The following is an 18,289-nucleotide window of genomic DNA, read 5'->3' on the forward strand; positions in this document are numbered from 1 at the left end:
AATTCTGATAATGCTCATCCCTGAATTATAGCTGCCTATGTCTGTGTATATGATAGTATGAGACCAATATAGATATGGGATCTGATATCCAGAAACCCATTATCCAGAAAGCTTTGAATTATGGAAAGGCTATCTCCCATTGACTTCATTATAAGCAAATAATTTACATTTAAAAAAAAATGATAAAATAGTATCTGTACTTGATCCCAAGTAAGATATAATTACCCCTTATTGGGGCAGAACAGCCCTATTGGGTTTATTTAATGGTTAAATGATTCCCTTTTCTCTGTAATAATAAAACAGTACCTGTACTTGATCCCAACTAAGATATAATTACCCCTTATTGGGGCAGAACAGCCCTATTGGGTTTATTTCATGGTTAAATGATTCCCTTTTCTCTGTAATAATAAAACAGTACCTGTACTTGATCCCAACTAAGATATAATTACCCCTTATTGGGGGCAGAACAGCCCTATTGGGTTTATTTAATGGTTAAATGATTCCCTTTTCTCTGTAATAATAAAACAGTACCTGTACTTGATCCCAACTAAGATATAATTACCCCTTATTGGGGCAGAACAGCCCTATTGGGTTTATTTAATGGTTAAATGATTCCCTTTTCTCTGTAATAATAAAACAGTACCTGTACTTGATCCCAACTAAGATATAATTACCCCTTATTGGGGGCAGATTTATCAGCTTAATACATAAAAACTCACCCGCGTTCTATTCATTTCTATGGGATTTTAAGAAGCGTATTTATCACTGGAAGCTCCGCCCCCTGTGGGGCCCAGAGTGGTTGCCCCGCCCCATACACACAGCTCCCAACATAATTAATGATCCCCTGTGTATTTTTGACTTTCCCTTGTGACTGACCCGGCTTTCCCTTTCCCAGAGCCAATCACAGGGCTGTATTTAGCAGCTCCCAGGGTGCTTTGGGGCAGGTTAATCCCTGGCTACTTCCCTGTATAGCAGGGACTAAGGGCCCCGTGGGCCGGGGGGGGGGGATGACATAAGGGGATGTGACATTTTCCACGGATTGTGGCCCTTACATAACCGGAGCAGGTCGGGCCCCGCGGCCCCTCAGGCAAAGTGCTGACACGGAAAGTTAAGGAGCTTTAGAGCTTATGGAACCTTTTCTCTCTATAATGAAATGGTGGCACAGGGCAGGGCATGTGGGCTGCTCCCCGGGGCAACTGGGCAACTGGCCAACTGGGCAACCAGCTCCTCCTATTAACAAGAGCTGTGGCCCCAGTGCTGACACTCAGTACAGATAATGGCTACATACAGACACTCACAGTACAGACACTCACTCATTCACTCACAGTACAGACACTCACTCATTCACTTACAGTACAGACACTCACTCATTCACTCACAGTACAGACACTCACAGTACAGACACTCACTCACTTATTCACTCACAGTACAGACACTCACAGTACAGACACTCACTCACTTATTCACTCACAGTACAGACACTCACAGTACAGACACTCACTCACTTATTCACTCACAGTACAGACACTCACAGTACAGACACTCACTCACTTATTCACTCACAGTACAGACACTCACAGTACAGACACTCACTCACTTATTCACTCACAGTACAGACACTCACAGTACAGACACTCACTCACTCATTCACTCACAGTACAGACACTCACAGTACAGACACTCACAGTACAGACACTCACAGTACAGACACTCACTCATTCATTCACTCACAGTACAGACACTCACAGTACAGACACTCACTCATTCACTCACAGTACAGACACTCACAGTACAGACACTCACTCATTCACTCACAGTACAGACACTCACAGTACAGACACTCACTCATTCACTCACAGTACAGACACTCACAGTACAGACACTCACTCATTCACTCACAGTACAGACACTCACAGTACAGACACTCACTCATTCACTTACAGTACAGACACTCACAGTACAGACACTCACAGTACAGACACTCACTCATTCTCTCACAGTACAGACACTCACAGTACAGACACTTACTCACTTATTCACTCACAGTACAGACACTCACAGTACAGACACTCACTCATTCATTCACTCACAGTACAGACACTCACAGTACAGACACTCACAGTACAGACACTCACTCATTCATTCACTCACAGTACAGACACTCACAGTACAGACACTCACAGTACAGACACTCACAGTACAGACACTCACAGTACAGACACTCACAGTACAGACACTCACTCACTTATTCACTCACAGTACAGACACTCACAGTACAGACACTCACAGTACAGACACTCACAGTACAGACACTCACAGTACAGACACTCACAGTACAGACACTCACTCACTTATTCACTCACAGTACAGACACTCACAGTACAGACACTCACAGTACAGACACTCACAGTACAGACACTCACAGTACAGACACTCACAGTACAGACACTCACTCACTTATTCACTCACAGTACAGACACTCACAGTACAGACACTCACAGTACAGACACTCACAGTACAGACACTCACAGTACAGACACTCACAGTACAGACACTCACTCACTCATTCACTCACAGTACAGACACTCACAGTACAGACACTCACTCACTCATTCACTCACAGTACAGACACTCACAGTACAGACACTCACTCATTCACTTACAGTACAGACACTCACTCACTCATTCACTTACAGTACAGACACTCACAGTACAAACACTCACAGTACAGACACTCACTCATTCTCTCACAGTACAGACACTCACTCACTTATTCACTCACAGTACAGACACTCACAGTACAGACACTCACTCATTCACTTACAGTACAGACACTCACTCACTCATTCACTTACAGTACAGACACTCACAGTACAAACACTCACAGTACAGACACTCACTCATTCTCTCACAGTACAGACACTCACTCACTTATTCACTCACAGTACAGACACTCACAGTACAGACACTCACTCACTCATTCACTCACAGTACAGACACTCATAGTACAGACACTCACTCACTTATTCACTCACAGTACAGACACTCACTCACTCATTCACTCACAGTACAGACACTCACAGTACAGACACTCACTCACTCATTCACTCACAGTACAGACACTCACAGTACAGACAATCACTCACTCATTCACTCACAGTACAGACACTCACAGTACAGACAATCACTCACTCATTCACTCACAGTACAGACACTCACAGTACAGACAATCACTCACTCATTCACTCACAGTACAGACACTCACAGTACAGACAATCACTCACTCATTCACTCACAGTACAGACACTCACAGTACAGACAATCACTCACTCATTCACTCACAGTACAGACACTCACAGTACAGACAATCACTCACTCATTCACTCACAGTACAGATACTCACTCATTCATTCACTCATAGTACAGACACTCACTCATTCATTCACTCACAGTACAGATACTCACTCATTCATTCACTCATAGTACAGACACTCACTCACTCATTCACTCACAGTACAGATACTCACTCTCATAGCTACACAGAGACTCACCAATTCCACCACTATGTATTTTGTTACTTCACTGCCGTAAAGCAGTGCAGTCTGCAGTGTGCATCTCAATAAATTGCTGTTTAGCCGGAGTATGTGCATTAGTGTATGCTTGTGTTAGAGAGGAATGGGGGCTTCACTATCTTTATCCCCCCCTTACACGCATGGCTACACTGAAACCAGTACAGTCTGCATCGGGCATCCCTAATAGCCCTAGGGCTGCTGCTAAGCTAAGGGTAACTTTACTGCATTATTTGGGCAGTTGGGCAGTTTTACTCAGTGAGACCAATGTGATTAAAGGGGAACTTGTTCCTACAGGAGCTAATACCCACAGCAGCTGAACTGGAGTAGAGACAGACCAGCCTGTGTGTAGTAAGGCAAGTAATCTGCCATTCATATCTTTGCAGCCGGTGGGGGGGTTTGATTTAATCCTATTATATTTGTCCAAGGCTTTTTAAATGGGTATTACTGTTCCTTTAAATATGAAGTGAGGCTGCTTTACTGGCAGATTGCACTTGTGGCTCCCCCGGCTGAGGGCTGCAGCCCCCTAGGAAAAGGCTAAATAAACTCCAAATCCTAAGAAAAACATAAACCCCTAGAAATTTTCTGATAGAATAAGTATTTTTATTAATTACTAGAGTGGGCCCCTATCTGAGATTGCAACTGCTCAACTGTTGTCAGCTTAACGTATCCCCCTGGGAGTTGTAGTTTTACCTTCAGCTGCAAATAGTGTAGCTCTGTCTCCAGTCTTCACTGCAGCTCCCCCTAGTGGCAGAATGTATTATTAAACAGGTTGGATAAAGTAGGTTTTGTATCATAAATAAAAAATAATCAAAACACAAAGGAATTCTCTATGGGGAGTGCCGGTGCCTGGCTGGAACTTGGGGGGGCATAAGAGGCAGTGGGGTGGGGCAAATTGGTGGGGAGCAGATCAGTGGGGATTGGGGGAGAGTGGAAGAAGCTGGGTTTGCCATTGTGCCCTATGCTAATGTGTTTATCATTAAACTTGTGCACCCAATATAGATTGTAAGCTCTTCAGGGCAGGGGCTGTGCTTTAGTATTCCTATATACATTGGGTAATACCGTAGCACTATGGAAGCTGCAGACTGTGTATTGGTGCCAGGTCTATTAGAAAGGACATGAGCAGCAGCAGCAGGGTTTATATAATAACCCCAACGCCTTTCCCAGGGTGCCATTCAGAGGGCAGATCCCTAACTCTCTGCCTCAGCACTTTTATTGCTTTATAAATGCTCCGATTAATGTTTCCTTTGCATATTGGACTTTATCGATTAAACCATCATTGTTGCCTAGCAACGGGAGAGGCCCAATGTCACTCGGAAGATCACAGCTGGGCAAAGCTGCAAAGATCCACAGGGATAAAGGGAAAGCAGGAAAATGGCAATATCTGCCCCTTATGTGTTTATTTACCCCATAGAGCGGGGGGGGGGGGGGTTCTGTTCATCAAGCCAAATGAGTGGCCAACCTATGGGCAAGCAACCTATGGGCAGTCTAGTGCAGGCCAAGGGCCACAATAGGGGCTTCCAGTTAGGCAGGAATACAATAAATAGAAGATATAATTGTGTTTATGTATAATTCTAACATAATAACAAGGTTACAGTTAAAGTGCTAAGAGGAAGAAGAAGGTTCCTGTCCTGTTGAGCTGACAATCCGTTGCTTGCCTTTCCATTGAATGCACATTAATGGAGCAACTCTATGAATCAAAAGGCCCAGCAGTCTGAGTATTAAAGGGCAAGTAAAGCCCAAGCACGGCATTCAGGAGCCATTTCTGCTGCCATTTACTCTCCCCTTTTCTCATCGCTATTCCCTTAATTATATTCATTTTATTGTATTTTCATTTGTTTCTCATTCTTTTTTCCCCTTCCCTCCTGGGACTGATTTATTCTCTAATTAGCGTGACCTTCAATGAACTGCACAGAGAGAGAAAGAGAGAGTATTGATGTTTGTTATTTAGAGCGCTGGCCCCATGGCCCCTCACTGCAGTGCGTTCCATTAGCTGATTGGTTGAGCCTGAGCGTAACAAGCAATTTAGGGTTAAACTCAGATTGGCTACGGGTGGCTGAATGGTTTAGTCCTTGGGAAAAGGTCCTAAATCCCTGATTGGCTAATCCAGAGGGCAATCTGATTGGCCAGTGACTGGCATCTCCTGTGCCATATATAGTAATGTAGACTCACTGTGTATGGCATATTATTGGGCACATTTTGTGCCAATTGATGCTCCTATTGGGGGATGCTTGGCAGAATCAGAACTCTGAATCAAATCTAAACTTGTTGCTTCTTTATTGTTTATGCCCCTGGGCTGCTCTCTTCCCCATGGTCAGACAGGGAGGCCTTTTTCTCTCTGTAGAAGGAGCTTATTAAACCACTTTCCATTATTTTACTTGAGCCACAGAAATCAGTGCAAAGGGGAACCCACCAATAGGGTCACTTCTAGGTTTCAGCAGGGAAGCAGACCTGTCTTATTTATATATTATTTCCTTTTAGATTGTAAGCTCTTTTGGGCAGGGCTCTCTTCACCTCTTGTATCGGTTACTGATTGCTTTATATGTTACTCTGTATGTCCAATGTATGTAACCCACTTATTGTACAGCGCTGCGGGATATGTTGGCGCTTTATAAATAAATAATAATAACAATAATTTCCCTTCCTTTTGTTTTAGGCTCCATCTTTCTGCATTACCCAGGGCCCTGTGTTTTCTAACAACTTGGTCACTAATCAGCTTCTCTGTTAGGTGCTGTCCCTGTCCGGCCATGGGAAAGAGAGCAGCCCAGTACCAGAAAGCAGAGAATCATTCAACCAGGGAAGGTGTAATCTGCAGTAAACTTCCCCTTTCAGTATATATAATATATATATATATATATAATATTTCTGTCCGGTGTATAATTCCACCCGATATAGTGTGAATGTACCGTGGGGCTTATGTATTTATGCATTCACAGTATATTGGCTGGAATTATACACCGGACAGAAATGACATCTTAATGAACAATCCGGGGCCATTTCCATCCATTAGGCTGTTGGAGTCGCTTTGCTTGGCTGCTTTTGTCCTTGCCGGGGAGCGGGGGGCTGTCATCTTGCAGTCGTTTGTCTGCGGACCCTAGACATGGGCTCTGCCTTTGATTGAGACCATCACTAAATCGCTAATTATTGGGTTGCTGGGGTTTCAGCCAGTTCCTATGAGCATTTTAAACACAATAGGATTTAAAGCAAAATTGCACAATTGGCCAGACACATGCTGCTACACATAAGCCAATCAGAATGCTAGAGTGTGTCTCCATCTTTTTCTAGTTTGCTTGATGACCCTATATATATATATATGTAGCTTTATAAATAAAGATATACATACATACATATGCTCAGTGGGGGTCAGGGCCAATTAGATTTTTTACCATCTATTTCCATAGACCCTCTATATATGTGTGTGACCAACCTAATGCCCCAGTGTTTGTTTAATACACAGATAATCTTGGCTTTATTGGCAGCTGATATCATTTAATGAGGACACCCAGGATTGCTTTGTATGTATTTGCAGTGTGTTATTTTGTGTTACATGCTCTTGTGGGTCACATTAAATGGCCGCACTTGCTTAGGCCACTGTCTCTGTAGCACAGACTGACACACTGATGCCTGGGAAGGGAGACTTTGCTGGCTGGGACAGACCCTCTGGCCTATTGTGTCTGCAACAATGATTTTTGCTTTCCTATCACGTTAATGCAGGATTCTTTGTTAGACAGGACACAGCGGTGGATGTAATTGTGTGAATGGAGCGCCATCTAGTGGATACAAGAGAGTACAACCAAAACAGGAATTTGGTAATTGTGCGTTGGTTCCACTAGAAGAAATTATTATATCTGAATCTTTTCTCCCAGCATGCAGTTTGCATTGGGGAGTAAGTATTTGAATGAGAGAGATCAGTACTGTGTATACATTCCTGATAATATGCCTGAAACGAATCCATTAAGTGTATTTCTGACCTCCTTACACACAGGTTAGCTCTATGTGAGATCCAGGAATCTCCTGCACCTTTTGCTACAATGTAAAGCTGCTCTTACACATGTGGCATTTGGTATGAAGTTGGCAAATGGATCTTTCACCAATATGCCCAGCTTGAGGTACCCAATATCTAATCCAATCGTTTGGCCCTCATTCCAACCATCAGATCATACTTACCGCTATGCAGGTAATTGGATCAAGGGCTGCACCAATGCACAGATGTACTTGATCCGGCAGGAATGTCGAACTGGCCCGATCGATATCGGCTCCATATTCACCCAGATATTGGTCAGGTAGGCCTGTTGGAGGGCCCCTTACACAGGCAGATAGATTGACAAATAGGGTTGCCACCCAGGCAGTATTTTATGGCCTAGTCAGTAAAATACCAGCCAAGGCTGGGGCCAGTATTACAATTGTTACAATGTAATTGCCTGTAAATTTGTAATAACTAGTCCTCTGGCCCTGGGACGCCCCCGATCTGCCCCTGAAACACCCCTGCCTGCCCCCAAATCCCTCTCCCAGCTCGTCCCTCTACTCCACACTATTCACACAGTTAATTGGCTTTGGTGGGTGATGTCACAACCCCACCCCCATTATGTCATAACCCTGCCCCAACATCATTGACCCGCTCTCTCATGGCCCCCACCCTGGCTGGTATTAGAAACTACAAAAGGTGGAAACTCTACTGCTGAATCAGCCTGTAGGGGTCCAATCTGCTCATATACAGGCACCTCTACTTCCCGACTGACTTCACTTACACTCACTGTACAGCAGGGGGAGCCGTATGGGCCAGCAATTCTGCCTCTGTTATTATTATTATTATTAACATTTATTTATAAAGCGCCAACATATCCCGCAGCGCTGTACAATAAGTGGGTTACATACATTGGACATACAGAGTAACATATAAAGCAACCAATAACCGATACAGGAGGGGGAAGAGGGCCCTGCCCAAAAGAGCTTACGACTTCCCATATGCAGTCAAGTTCCAGTCACTATTAATCCTTATATATAATGTTGTTTAGTAAAGGAAGGTTTGTGGGATAATACTTACCCAGAGGGTTATCAGAGAAAGAAACACAACACACACAATATTGTATCATATGGAAGTTTCATTTAATGGCGACACCCTGATAAATGGCCGACTGAGCATGTGTGAGACCAGAGCCCATTGCTTTAGCCTCGTTGGGAGCCTTAGGGAGAGATCTATCGGCTCTTAACTGTTCTCTTTCCTCTGGTCAAGCAGGAGGGTTGGGCTTAGTCCTATCTGAAAAGCAGGTTGTAGAGGGTCCTATTGTGTTAATATCTATGTAATGTACCTTTGGCCACTAGATGGAGCTCTAGAACTTTGTCCCCAGACCATTAAGATTAAAGGGGCTGCTCAGTCAGGGTCTGTACTGACAGTGGGAAAGAGAGCAGCCCAAAAGCAGGAAGTACAATAAGAACCAGAACCAAAAGTACTGGGTTTAGACATAATTCATTTACACTGGAACGGCCAATAAACTATTTGTAGTGACTACAGGGGGTTATGCAGCCAACAGCATCCAATCAGCAGTAGGATTTGCCCATTTGAATGGAAACATCTGATTGGTTCTTATGGTTTAAAAGACCTTCTGTCTTAACTTCCTGCTATGCGGTTGGTTATGGCAAATAACATATGACACATACAAAGAGAATAATGGATAAGTGGGTGGAGCCTATCTTTAAAGGAACATACACACTAACATTTATAATGGCTTCATGCCTCGGGCAACACATACACAGAATATACAGGTGAGAACATGGAATTGGATCCAGGTGTGAGTTTGTGCTGCGGATACATCTCTACCCGGTACCAATGCGCAATAAATAGTCCCTTTGTGGCCAATTTCAGCGACTTTCAGCGCCTTCGGGGTCCCTCCTAGGCCTACAGGGCACATTTCAGCACTGAGCTCGGATTGTTCTGTCACATTAATGAGAATATTTTCCTGTATTCTGTACAGCAGCCCTACATACAGGGGGAGAGTGATGGGCAATGAGTTAGTGGTAGTGGGCATTCATGTTGCCCATGTTATTAATGGAGCCGAGATGAGGGGCCGACACTGAGCTGAACCCTCCGGGTGGGCTCTGCAGGCCGTGGCTTGGGTACAAAGCAGAGGGCGTCCCTGGCCAATAGGAGAAGCCCGCAGGGCTGACCCCAGAGGTCATGAGGTTAAGCTTGGAAAGCCCACTGAATGGCAAGTGGGGGAGGTTCCCCTGGAACTTATAGAGCCCCTGCTCAGTGGTTGGTGCCGACTGGCACACTTGGGCCAAACCGTGAAAGTCAAACTTGTAGGCGTATCTCTTGCCGTGCACCTTGGCCATGATGTTCTTGTCGTAGTAGTAGCGCAGCGCCCGGCTCAGCTTGTCGTAGTTCATGTTGGGTTTGCTCTTGCGTTCCCCCCAGCGCCGGGCCACCTCGTCCGGATCCGTCAGCTTGAATTCCCCATTGGTTCCCTCCCAGGCGATGCAGTTGGCGTTGGCGTGGTCCGATAGGAGCTCCAGGAGAAACTGCCACAGCTGGATCTGCCCGCTGCCTGGGGAAGGACATGGAAAGCCATTTAGTGCCACATATGCCACGTGTTGCCCACGGCTTCTTAAAGGGAAAGTGTACTTATAAATGATTATCTAATTTGCACCATTAGCATCACCCCTTTCCCTGCCTGAAAATTGGATCCGCTGTGTCCCCAGGGCCCATGGAGAGCAGTGGCATGAACCCCCCGGGCCCCCCTACAAGAAATTCTTTAGAAGGGCCCAGTGAGCATAGTACTTACCCCCTCCCCCCTTCCCGAAGGAATGTCGAAGTTATACATTGCCTTCTACCAATATTAAGCAGCCATGAGAATAACTTCACTGATTAGAGCAGCTATAGAGGAAACAGACCCCATAGCCCGGACCCCACTGTCCCCCAGGCCCCCCGCGACCTTGGGGTCTGGTTTCGCCCCTGAGAATTAAGATCCTGAGTCCTGAACTTTTCTCTTTAACATTGTTAGCAAAGGGGAGGGGCTAAATTGACATTCATATAGCAAGAGGGCCACCTAGTGGCCAGAGCATATTAAAGCACTGGGAACCTACTTTTACCATAAGCTCAGTCAATTGGGTTTATAGTAAAAGTATATAAAAACCCTATTTGGTGTCCAAAACATTTATTTATTAAAACCTTTTTTTAACATCTGTGCATGTCTCTGAGGAAAGTGCTCACCACTTACGCTGCATAAGTTAAAGCAATACTGTCGTGGGAAAACATGTTTTTTTCCAAAACCCATCAGTTAATAGAGCTTCTCCAGCAGAATCCTGCATTGTAATCTGTTTTTCCCATGGGGCTAGCCATATTCTTCATTTCCCAGGGTGCCACAGCCATGTGACCTGTGCTCTGATAAACTTCAGTCTCACTTTACTGCTGCGCTGCAAGTTGGAGTGATATCCCGCCCCCTCACCCCCAGCAGCCGATCAGCAGAACAATGGGAAGGGAGCAAGATAGCAGCTCCCAGTAGGTATCAGAATAGCACTCATTAGTAAGAAATCCAAGTCCGGCTTGGGACTCCTCCAGTTACATGGGAGTAGGAGAAACAATAGGTTAGCTGAAAGCAGTTCTAATGTGTAGCGCTGGCTGAAAGCTCAGACTCAGGCACAATGCACTGAGATGGCACCTACACACCAATATTACAGCTACAAATACATTTGTTGGTTCAAGAATAAAATGTTAAATGGCAGAGGGAATTATTTGCTATGTAAACAGTGTCATTTAGAAATAAAAAAGTGCCCCATATATATCATGGCACTTTCCCTTTAAATTGTTTCAGGCATTCTGCTGGGAGCATTCAGGGATCCCACTCAAAAAGAAATCATGAAGGATTTAATAAATTATTTGAGGTGCACTTAATAACATAACAGATAAGGTGGTGGGTACTAATCCTTTCACCTGCTCCGAAAAATTAGTCAACCGCCTCTCATTCAAGTGCTGCTTAAGAAAGTGAATGAGAAGAGCCGTTGAGCAGAAATAAGATCCAATCAGATCTCTCTCTCTGCTTAAGTACAAGGGGCAGACTGGATTTGTTTAACACTGGGTTAGTGGGACTAATACAAATGGGCTGATGCTTTGTCCCAAATTCATTTAATCATTAAAAGGGGGAAATGTATAGTAATCAAAAGTCAATTGTGGGCACTTGGCCACTAGAGGGAGCCCTCATTCCCTTATACTGTTTCCCAAGCCCCACACTGCAGGTAAAGCCCAATTTCAACATCAACTCATTCATTTGGGCTTATATAGAAGAGGTGCACAAACACCAACCTTCCACTAATAAATAGCAATATTCCTGATTCCTCAGAGTAAAAGAAAACCATTTTCCATAATATTTGTAGTGCTGGTTGGCATGTCGGCCTGAGCCCCATTAATAATATTTTGTAACATTTTCAATAAACAACAAAAAACCCCAAGATTTACAGATCATTTAACCCCTCCCTTACGTTTTTCTATTGTGAAGTGATGCATTCTGGGAATAGAGGTCCTTCTCCTGTCCAAAGAGTCTTTGCTCCACCCACTTTAGAAATCAGAGGGACTTCAAATTCCAAAATTCATCACTGCTGAGAATAATATTATTATTTGTGACATTCCAGTCTTTTTTTTTTTTTTTTAAAATAAATATGTTGCCCTGGGCTTAAATTTTAAATTTAAATATTTGATTTAGTCATCCCCAGAAAGGTAAACATGAAGCCGAGACACAGTCACATAGTATATACATTAACCACTGACTGCTACATACAGAATAAATAATCAGAGATGTACCCTATGCCCCCGGGGGCAGCCATTCCTGCACCTGTACAGCTGGGGTGTTTGCTACAGAAACCCTACTATAGTTTATATAAATACCCCGCTGTGTAGCCCCGGGGGCAGCCATTCCTGCACTGGTACAGCTGGGGTGTTTGCTACAGAAACCCTACTATAGTTTATATAAATACCCCGCTGTGTAGCCCCGGGGGCAGCCATTCCTGCACTGGTACAGCTGGTGTGTTTGCTACAGAAACCCTACTATAGTTTATATAAATACCCCGCTGTGTAGCCCCGGGGGCAGCTGTTCCTGCACTGGTACAGCTGGGGTGTTTGCTACAGAAACCCTACTATAGTTTATATAAATACCCCGCTGTGTAGCCCCGGGGGCAGCCATTCCTGCACTGGTACAGCTGGGGTGTTTGCTACAGAAACCCTACTATAGTTTATATAAATACCCCGCTGTGTAGCCCCGGGGGCAGCCATTCCTGCACCGGTACAGCTGGGGTGTTTGCTACAGAAACCCTACTATAGTTTATATAAATACCCTGCTGTGTAGCCCCGGGGGCAGCCATTCCTGCACTGGTACAGCTGGGGTGTTTGCTACAGAAACCCTACTATAGTTTATATAAATACCCCGCTGTGTAGCCCCGGGGCAGCCATTCCTGCACTGGTACAGCTGGGGTGTTTGCTACAGAAACCCTACTATAGTTTATATAAATACCCCGCTGTGTAGCCCCGGGGGCAGCCATTCCTGCACTGGTACAGCTGGGGTGTTTGCTACAGAAACCCTACTATAGTTTATATAAATACCCCGCTGTGTAGCCCCGGGGGCAGCCATTCCTGCACTGGTACAGCTGGGGTGTTTGCTACAGAAACCCTACTATAGTTTATATAAATACCCCGCTGTGTAGCCCCGGGGGCAGCCATTCCTGCACTGGTACAGCTGGGGTGTTTGCTACAGAAACCCTACTATAGTTTATATAAATACCCCGCTGTGTAGCCCCGGGGGCAGCCATTCCTGCACTGGTACAGCTGGGGTGTTTGCTACAGAAACCCTACTATAGTTTATATAAATACCCCGCTGTGTAGCCCCGGGGGCAGCCATTCCTGCACTGGTACAGCTGGGGTGTTTGCTACAGAAACCCTACTATAGTTTATATAAATACCCCGCTGTGTAGCCCCGGGGGCAGCCATTCCTGCACCGGTACAGCTGGGGTGTTTGCTACAGAAATCCTACTATAGTTTATATAATACCCTGCTGTGTAGCCCCAGGGGCAGCCATTCCTGCACTGGTACAGCTGGGGTGTTTGCTACAGAAACCCTACTATAGTTTATATAAATACCCCGCTGTGTAGCCCCGGGGGCAGCCATTCCTGCACTGGTACAGCTGGGGTGTTTGCTACAGAAATCCTACTATAGTTTATATAATACCCTGCTGTGTAGCCCCAGGGGCAGCCATTCCTGCACTGGTACAGCTGGGGTGTTTGCTACAGAAACCCTACTATAGTTTATATAAATACCCCGCTGTGTAGCCCCGGGGGCAGCCATTCCTGCACTGGTACAGCTGGGGTGTTTGCTACAGAAACCCTACTATAGTTTATATAAATACCCCGCTGTGTAGCCCCGGGGGCAGCCATTCCTGCACCGGTACAGCTGGGGTGTTTGCTACAGAAACCCTACTATAGTTTATATAAATACCCCGCTGTGTAGCCCCGGGGGCAGCCATTCCTGCACTGGTACAGCTGGGGTGTTTGCTACAGAAACCCTACTATAGTTTATATAAATACCCCGCTGTGTAGCCCCGGGGGCAGCCGTTCCTGCACCGGTACAGCTGGGGTGTTTGCTACAGAAACCCTACTATAGTTTATATAAATACCCCGCTGTGTAGCCCCTGGGGCAGTTGTACCAGTGCAGCACCACAGTACATTATAATTAATACTTTTAAACCTCTTCATTTTTTTGGTGTTACTGTTCCTTTAATACTATTTTAGGGTCCCACTAACAGAAATTAATCACATACCACCTTTACAATATGGAAGTTACCATTAAAACAATTCAGTCCCCAGATCTCAAAAATACCCTCTGTGTAAAATTCTCCAAGGATTCACCTTTATTCTCCATGTTTTTTATAAATACGGAATCTATATACACAAAATCTGCCCTGACCAGTACAATATTGTCTGTATGTTTGTAACAAGGGCAGATATTGTGCTATTTTTGATCTCTAAATTTCTATCGTAACCCAATCCAGAACCATCACTGTGAGCCTGGTCAGTAGGTATCTCCTATATATGAGTTATTCTCATCTTTCTAATAAAGATTGTATATTTTACAAGCTTCCTAATTTATTAAGTCGGCTGAGGAATCGTTTTAGTTTGCGACATTGTAGTTTAAATATTGACTATACCAGCAGCGATTTTCATTTTTATATTAACGGTATTTTTAGAATGCTACAAATTTCCCAGTTTTAAACAAAAACATATTCCACTTGATTAAAGAATATTGAAAAAAAATCCAGTTCTAACGAAATTATTTCATAAAATGTAAAAAAACGGGAAAAGTAACCAAACGAAACCTTAATAATAATATACTAATTTACTTTATTTGTTCTTAATGTATTCAATTCAATGTTGGTTTTAGACTTAATTCTACTAGATAATGTGTTAAAATGATTAAAAATAATGATATTGGTACATAACTCAGAGCAGAATTTCACAAATAAAATATACTTGACTATATAGAAGGTACAATAATACTCAATTCAGTAGGTTTCTGCACAGGAATAACGGAAACCCGAACGAATATATCTACAGTATAAAGGATTAACCTTTGTCATTTTTCCATTTATCGGGGAAGGTTTCATTACCTTTCTGTACCCCAGAAGAGAAGGGTCTCCAGCTCTGGGATCGGGGCTCCTTTAGGAAACTTTCCCCCACTGGATCTGCCACAAACAAGGGAAAAAACAATAATGTATTTCTTACTAAAATCAGGTTTAGTGAAAAAAACTGCAAATAGTTATATATCGGTTATAGTTATATATATATATATATATATATATATATATATATATATATATATATATATATATAGTTATATATCGGATATCGGTGTTTAACAACGAATTATAGAAACTTGTATTAATGGAATAGCTATTTAGGTAACAATTATAATATATTCTATTAGAAATTTAATTTGAAGCAACAAAGGTGCAGATTGTGTGCAGAGATATATATATATATTTATATTAGTTATAACGATTGTTCTGAAAGAATCAATAGCTTTTTAGCAAAATCTACTATATTAAAGAACAAACTACGAATACATGTTATTAAAATCAGCCCTAATAAGCGCAATACGCATAACCTGCAATCGGAATAAAACGAAACAAAACAGAAATGTAAGTTATTGGGAGAAAGAAATTATTTTTAAAAAAAATGTTACGAAAACGAATGGAAAGAGAACAATTTGGGGTTTAAGTGCTGAAAGGGTTTTTTGGGTTGCTTTTGGCCGCTGAGCTGCTGTTTGCGCGGTGCGCACAGTTCTGTACATGGAGAAGTCAGGAAACGCGTCCAGGAAAAAGGAAATCCGATTTCTGGGGAGCGCAGAGTTATAAGGGGGAGCAGCAGGGAGAGACTGAGCAGGGGAGACTGGAGGGCTGAACAGCAGGGAGAGACTGAGCAGGGGAGACTGGAGGGCTGAACAGCAGGGAGAGACTGAGCAGGGGAGACTGGAGGGCTGAACAGCAGGGAGAGACTGAGCAGGGGAGACTGGAGGGCTGAGCAGCAGAGAGACAGCAGGGAGAAACAGGGGGACATGGGGGGCTGAGCAGCAGGGAGAGACTGAGCAGGGGAGACTGGAGGGCTGAACAGCAGGGAGAGACTGAGCAGGGGAGACTGGAGGGCTGAACAGCAGGGGAGACTGGAGGGCTGAACAGCAGGGAGACAGCAGGGGAGGCTGGAGGGCTGAACAGCAGGGAGACAGCAGGGGAGGCTGGAGGGCTGAACAGCAGGGAGACAGCAGGGGAGGCTGGAGGGCTGAACAGCAGGGAGACAGCAGGGGAGGCTGGAGGGCTGAGCAGCAGGGAGACAGCAGGGAGAAACAGGGGGACATGGGGGGCTCAAGGTGACCCAGGGGACTGAATGGGAAGAACTTGGGGGGATCAGAGGGGGGCAATTTGATGGGGAGAAGCAACTGGATCAGGACCTATAGAAGAATAAGCGCTATGGGGAGAGAAGGCATTTATCCCCCGGTACAGAAGGAATCAATGGGAAGAACCGTTTCCGAATCCGTCAGGAAAAGAGACTGCTACGAAATTGTCCATTGAAGACCGAAATTTACAAATAAAGAGAAAAACAGCAGAGAAAACCAAATCCCCCAAACGAAGGACTAAACCAAAGCGGAAAATGGAATCATTTCCAGCAGAAAATGTGAATGATTTTGTGGGTGCTCAGATCCCCCCCTAACAGTTGTCTAACCCCTCTGTATATTGCCCCCCATATGATACCCCCCCAGTTGTGGTGTCTCTACCTGTCAGGTACATGTTGAGCAGGAGTTGGGATCCGCTGCCCTGAGCCATGGGTGGGAGAGAGAGACCCTGCTGCTGGGGGACCGCCACTGCTCCCCACTCCTACCTACTATATCCCTCAATAATCCCGGGAGAGACGAGAGGGGACGGTGGGATAGGGAATAAATGTGGGACACATAGAAGGGAGGAGAGATGAGAAGCGGAGGATAATATCCAGGCAACTGTAGATAGAGGATATAATGGGGGGGGGGGGCTACCAAAAAATAATTTCGCCATTCCCTCTCCCAGAGCCGATCATTTCCTCTGTAAAACTCCTTTAATTAAAGAAGCCATCTGACTTTGTCATTCCCTGATAGAGCTGCTGCCTGCCAGCCTCCTTATCGGCCCCCCCCCATCTGAGTTTTAATAAAGTTTCCTGTTAAAGATCAGAGTTACTATGGATATGGCCCCCCCGCCCCCTCCTCTCCGTGCCCTGCCTGCCACTCTGCCGCTGCGATTTTCCGCCTTTTTAACTCTTTGCAAACATCAGCGGGCGTCACAGACGGGAGGCCAATATTGATCTTGTGGGGATCCAAGTCCTGCCCCGATGGCTTCGGGAAAACAACATTATGGAGCATTTAGGGAAGGGAGTATCCAGGGAACGGGCCATAAAATGGTTGTTAAAGAGCTCAGTGCGGCACCCAAACTGCAATTAGCTGCGATTATTAACCCGTCACCCCGACCGCCTCTGCCTGAGACTAATCTCTAAACTCCCCAATGGTTTATAGAAGCCTGAAAGCCCTGGGGCTCAGCATCAATGTAATGATCCTTGTAATAAATAGCATTATGTCTATTATGTCACCCAGGGGTACCCAGGGCACAAATAAGCACCCCAAATCCCCCCCTAACTGGCCTTCAGGCTGGGCCCCCTTAGCCCATAACAAGGTTACAGATATATAGAAACATTGGGGTAACAGTCACCCTGCTATAGTTCCAGGGGTACCCAGGGCACAAATAAGCACCCCAAATCCCCCCCTAACTGGCCTTCAGGCTGGGCCCCCTTAGCCCATAACAAGGTTACAGATATATAGAAACATTGGGGTAACAGTCACCCCGCTATAGTTCCAGGGGTACCCAGGGCACAAATAAGCACCCCAAATCCCCCCCTAACTGGCCTTCAGGCTGGGCCCCCTTAGCCCATAACAAGGTTACAGATATATAGAAACATTGGGGTAACAGTTACCCTGCTATAGTTCCAGGGGTACCCAGGGCACAAATAAGCACTCACCCCAAATCCCCCCTAACTGGCCTTCAGGCTGGGCCCCCTTAGCCCATAACAAGGTTACAGATATATAGAAACATTGGGGTAACAGTCACCCCGCTATAGTTCCAGGGGTACCCAGGGCACAAATAAGCACCCCAAATCCCCCCCTAACT

General features: G+C 44.9%; 1 protein-coding gene across 1 annotated transcript; it reads right to left on the minus strand.

The window, feature by feature from the left end:
• Positions 1-8,670: 8,670 nt before the first annotated feature.
• fev (FEV, ETS transcription factor) lies at positions 8,671-17,083 on the minus strand. Its single transcript, XM_002933959.5, has 3 exons — positions 16,876-17,083; positions 15,215-15,289; positions 8,671-10,114 (listed from the first exon to the last, which is right to left on the minus strand). Exons 1-3 carry the CDS (start codon positions 16,922-16,924, stop codon positions 9,579-9,581), a joined length of 660 nt encoding a protein of 219 aa, XP_002934005.1. The 5' UTR covers positions 16,925-17,083; the 3' UTR covers positions 8,671-9,578.
• Between the last annotated feature and the right edge of the window lie 1,206 nt (positions 17,084-18,289).

This window comes from Xenopus tropicalis, chromosome 9 (assembly GCF_000004195.4).
Source record: "Xenopus tropicalis strain Nigerian chromosome 9, UCB_Xtro_10.0, whole genome shotgun sequence".
Taxonomy (NCBI): domain Eukaryota; kingdom Metazoa; phylum Chordata; class Amphibia; order Anura; family Pipidae; genus Xenopus; species Xenopus tropicalis.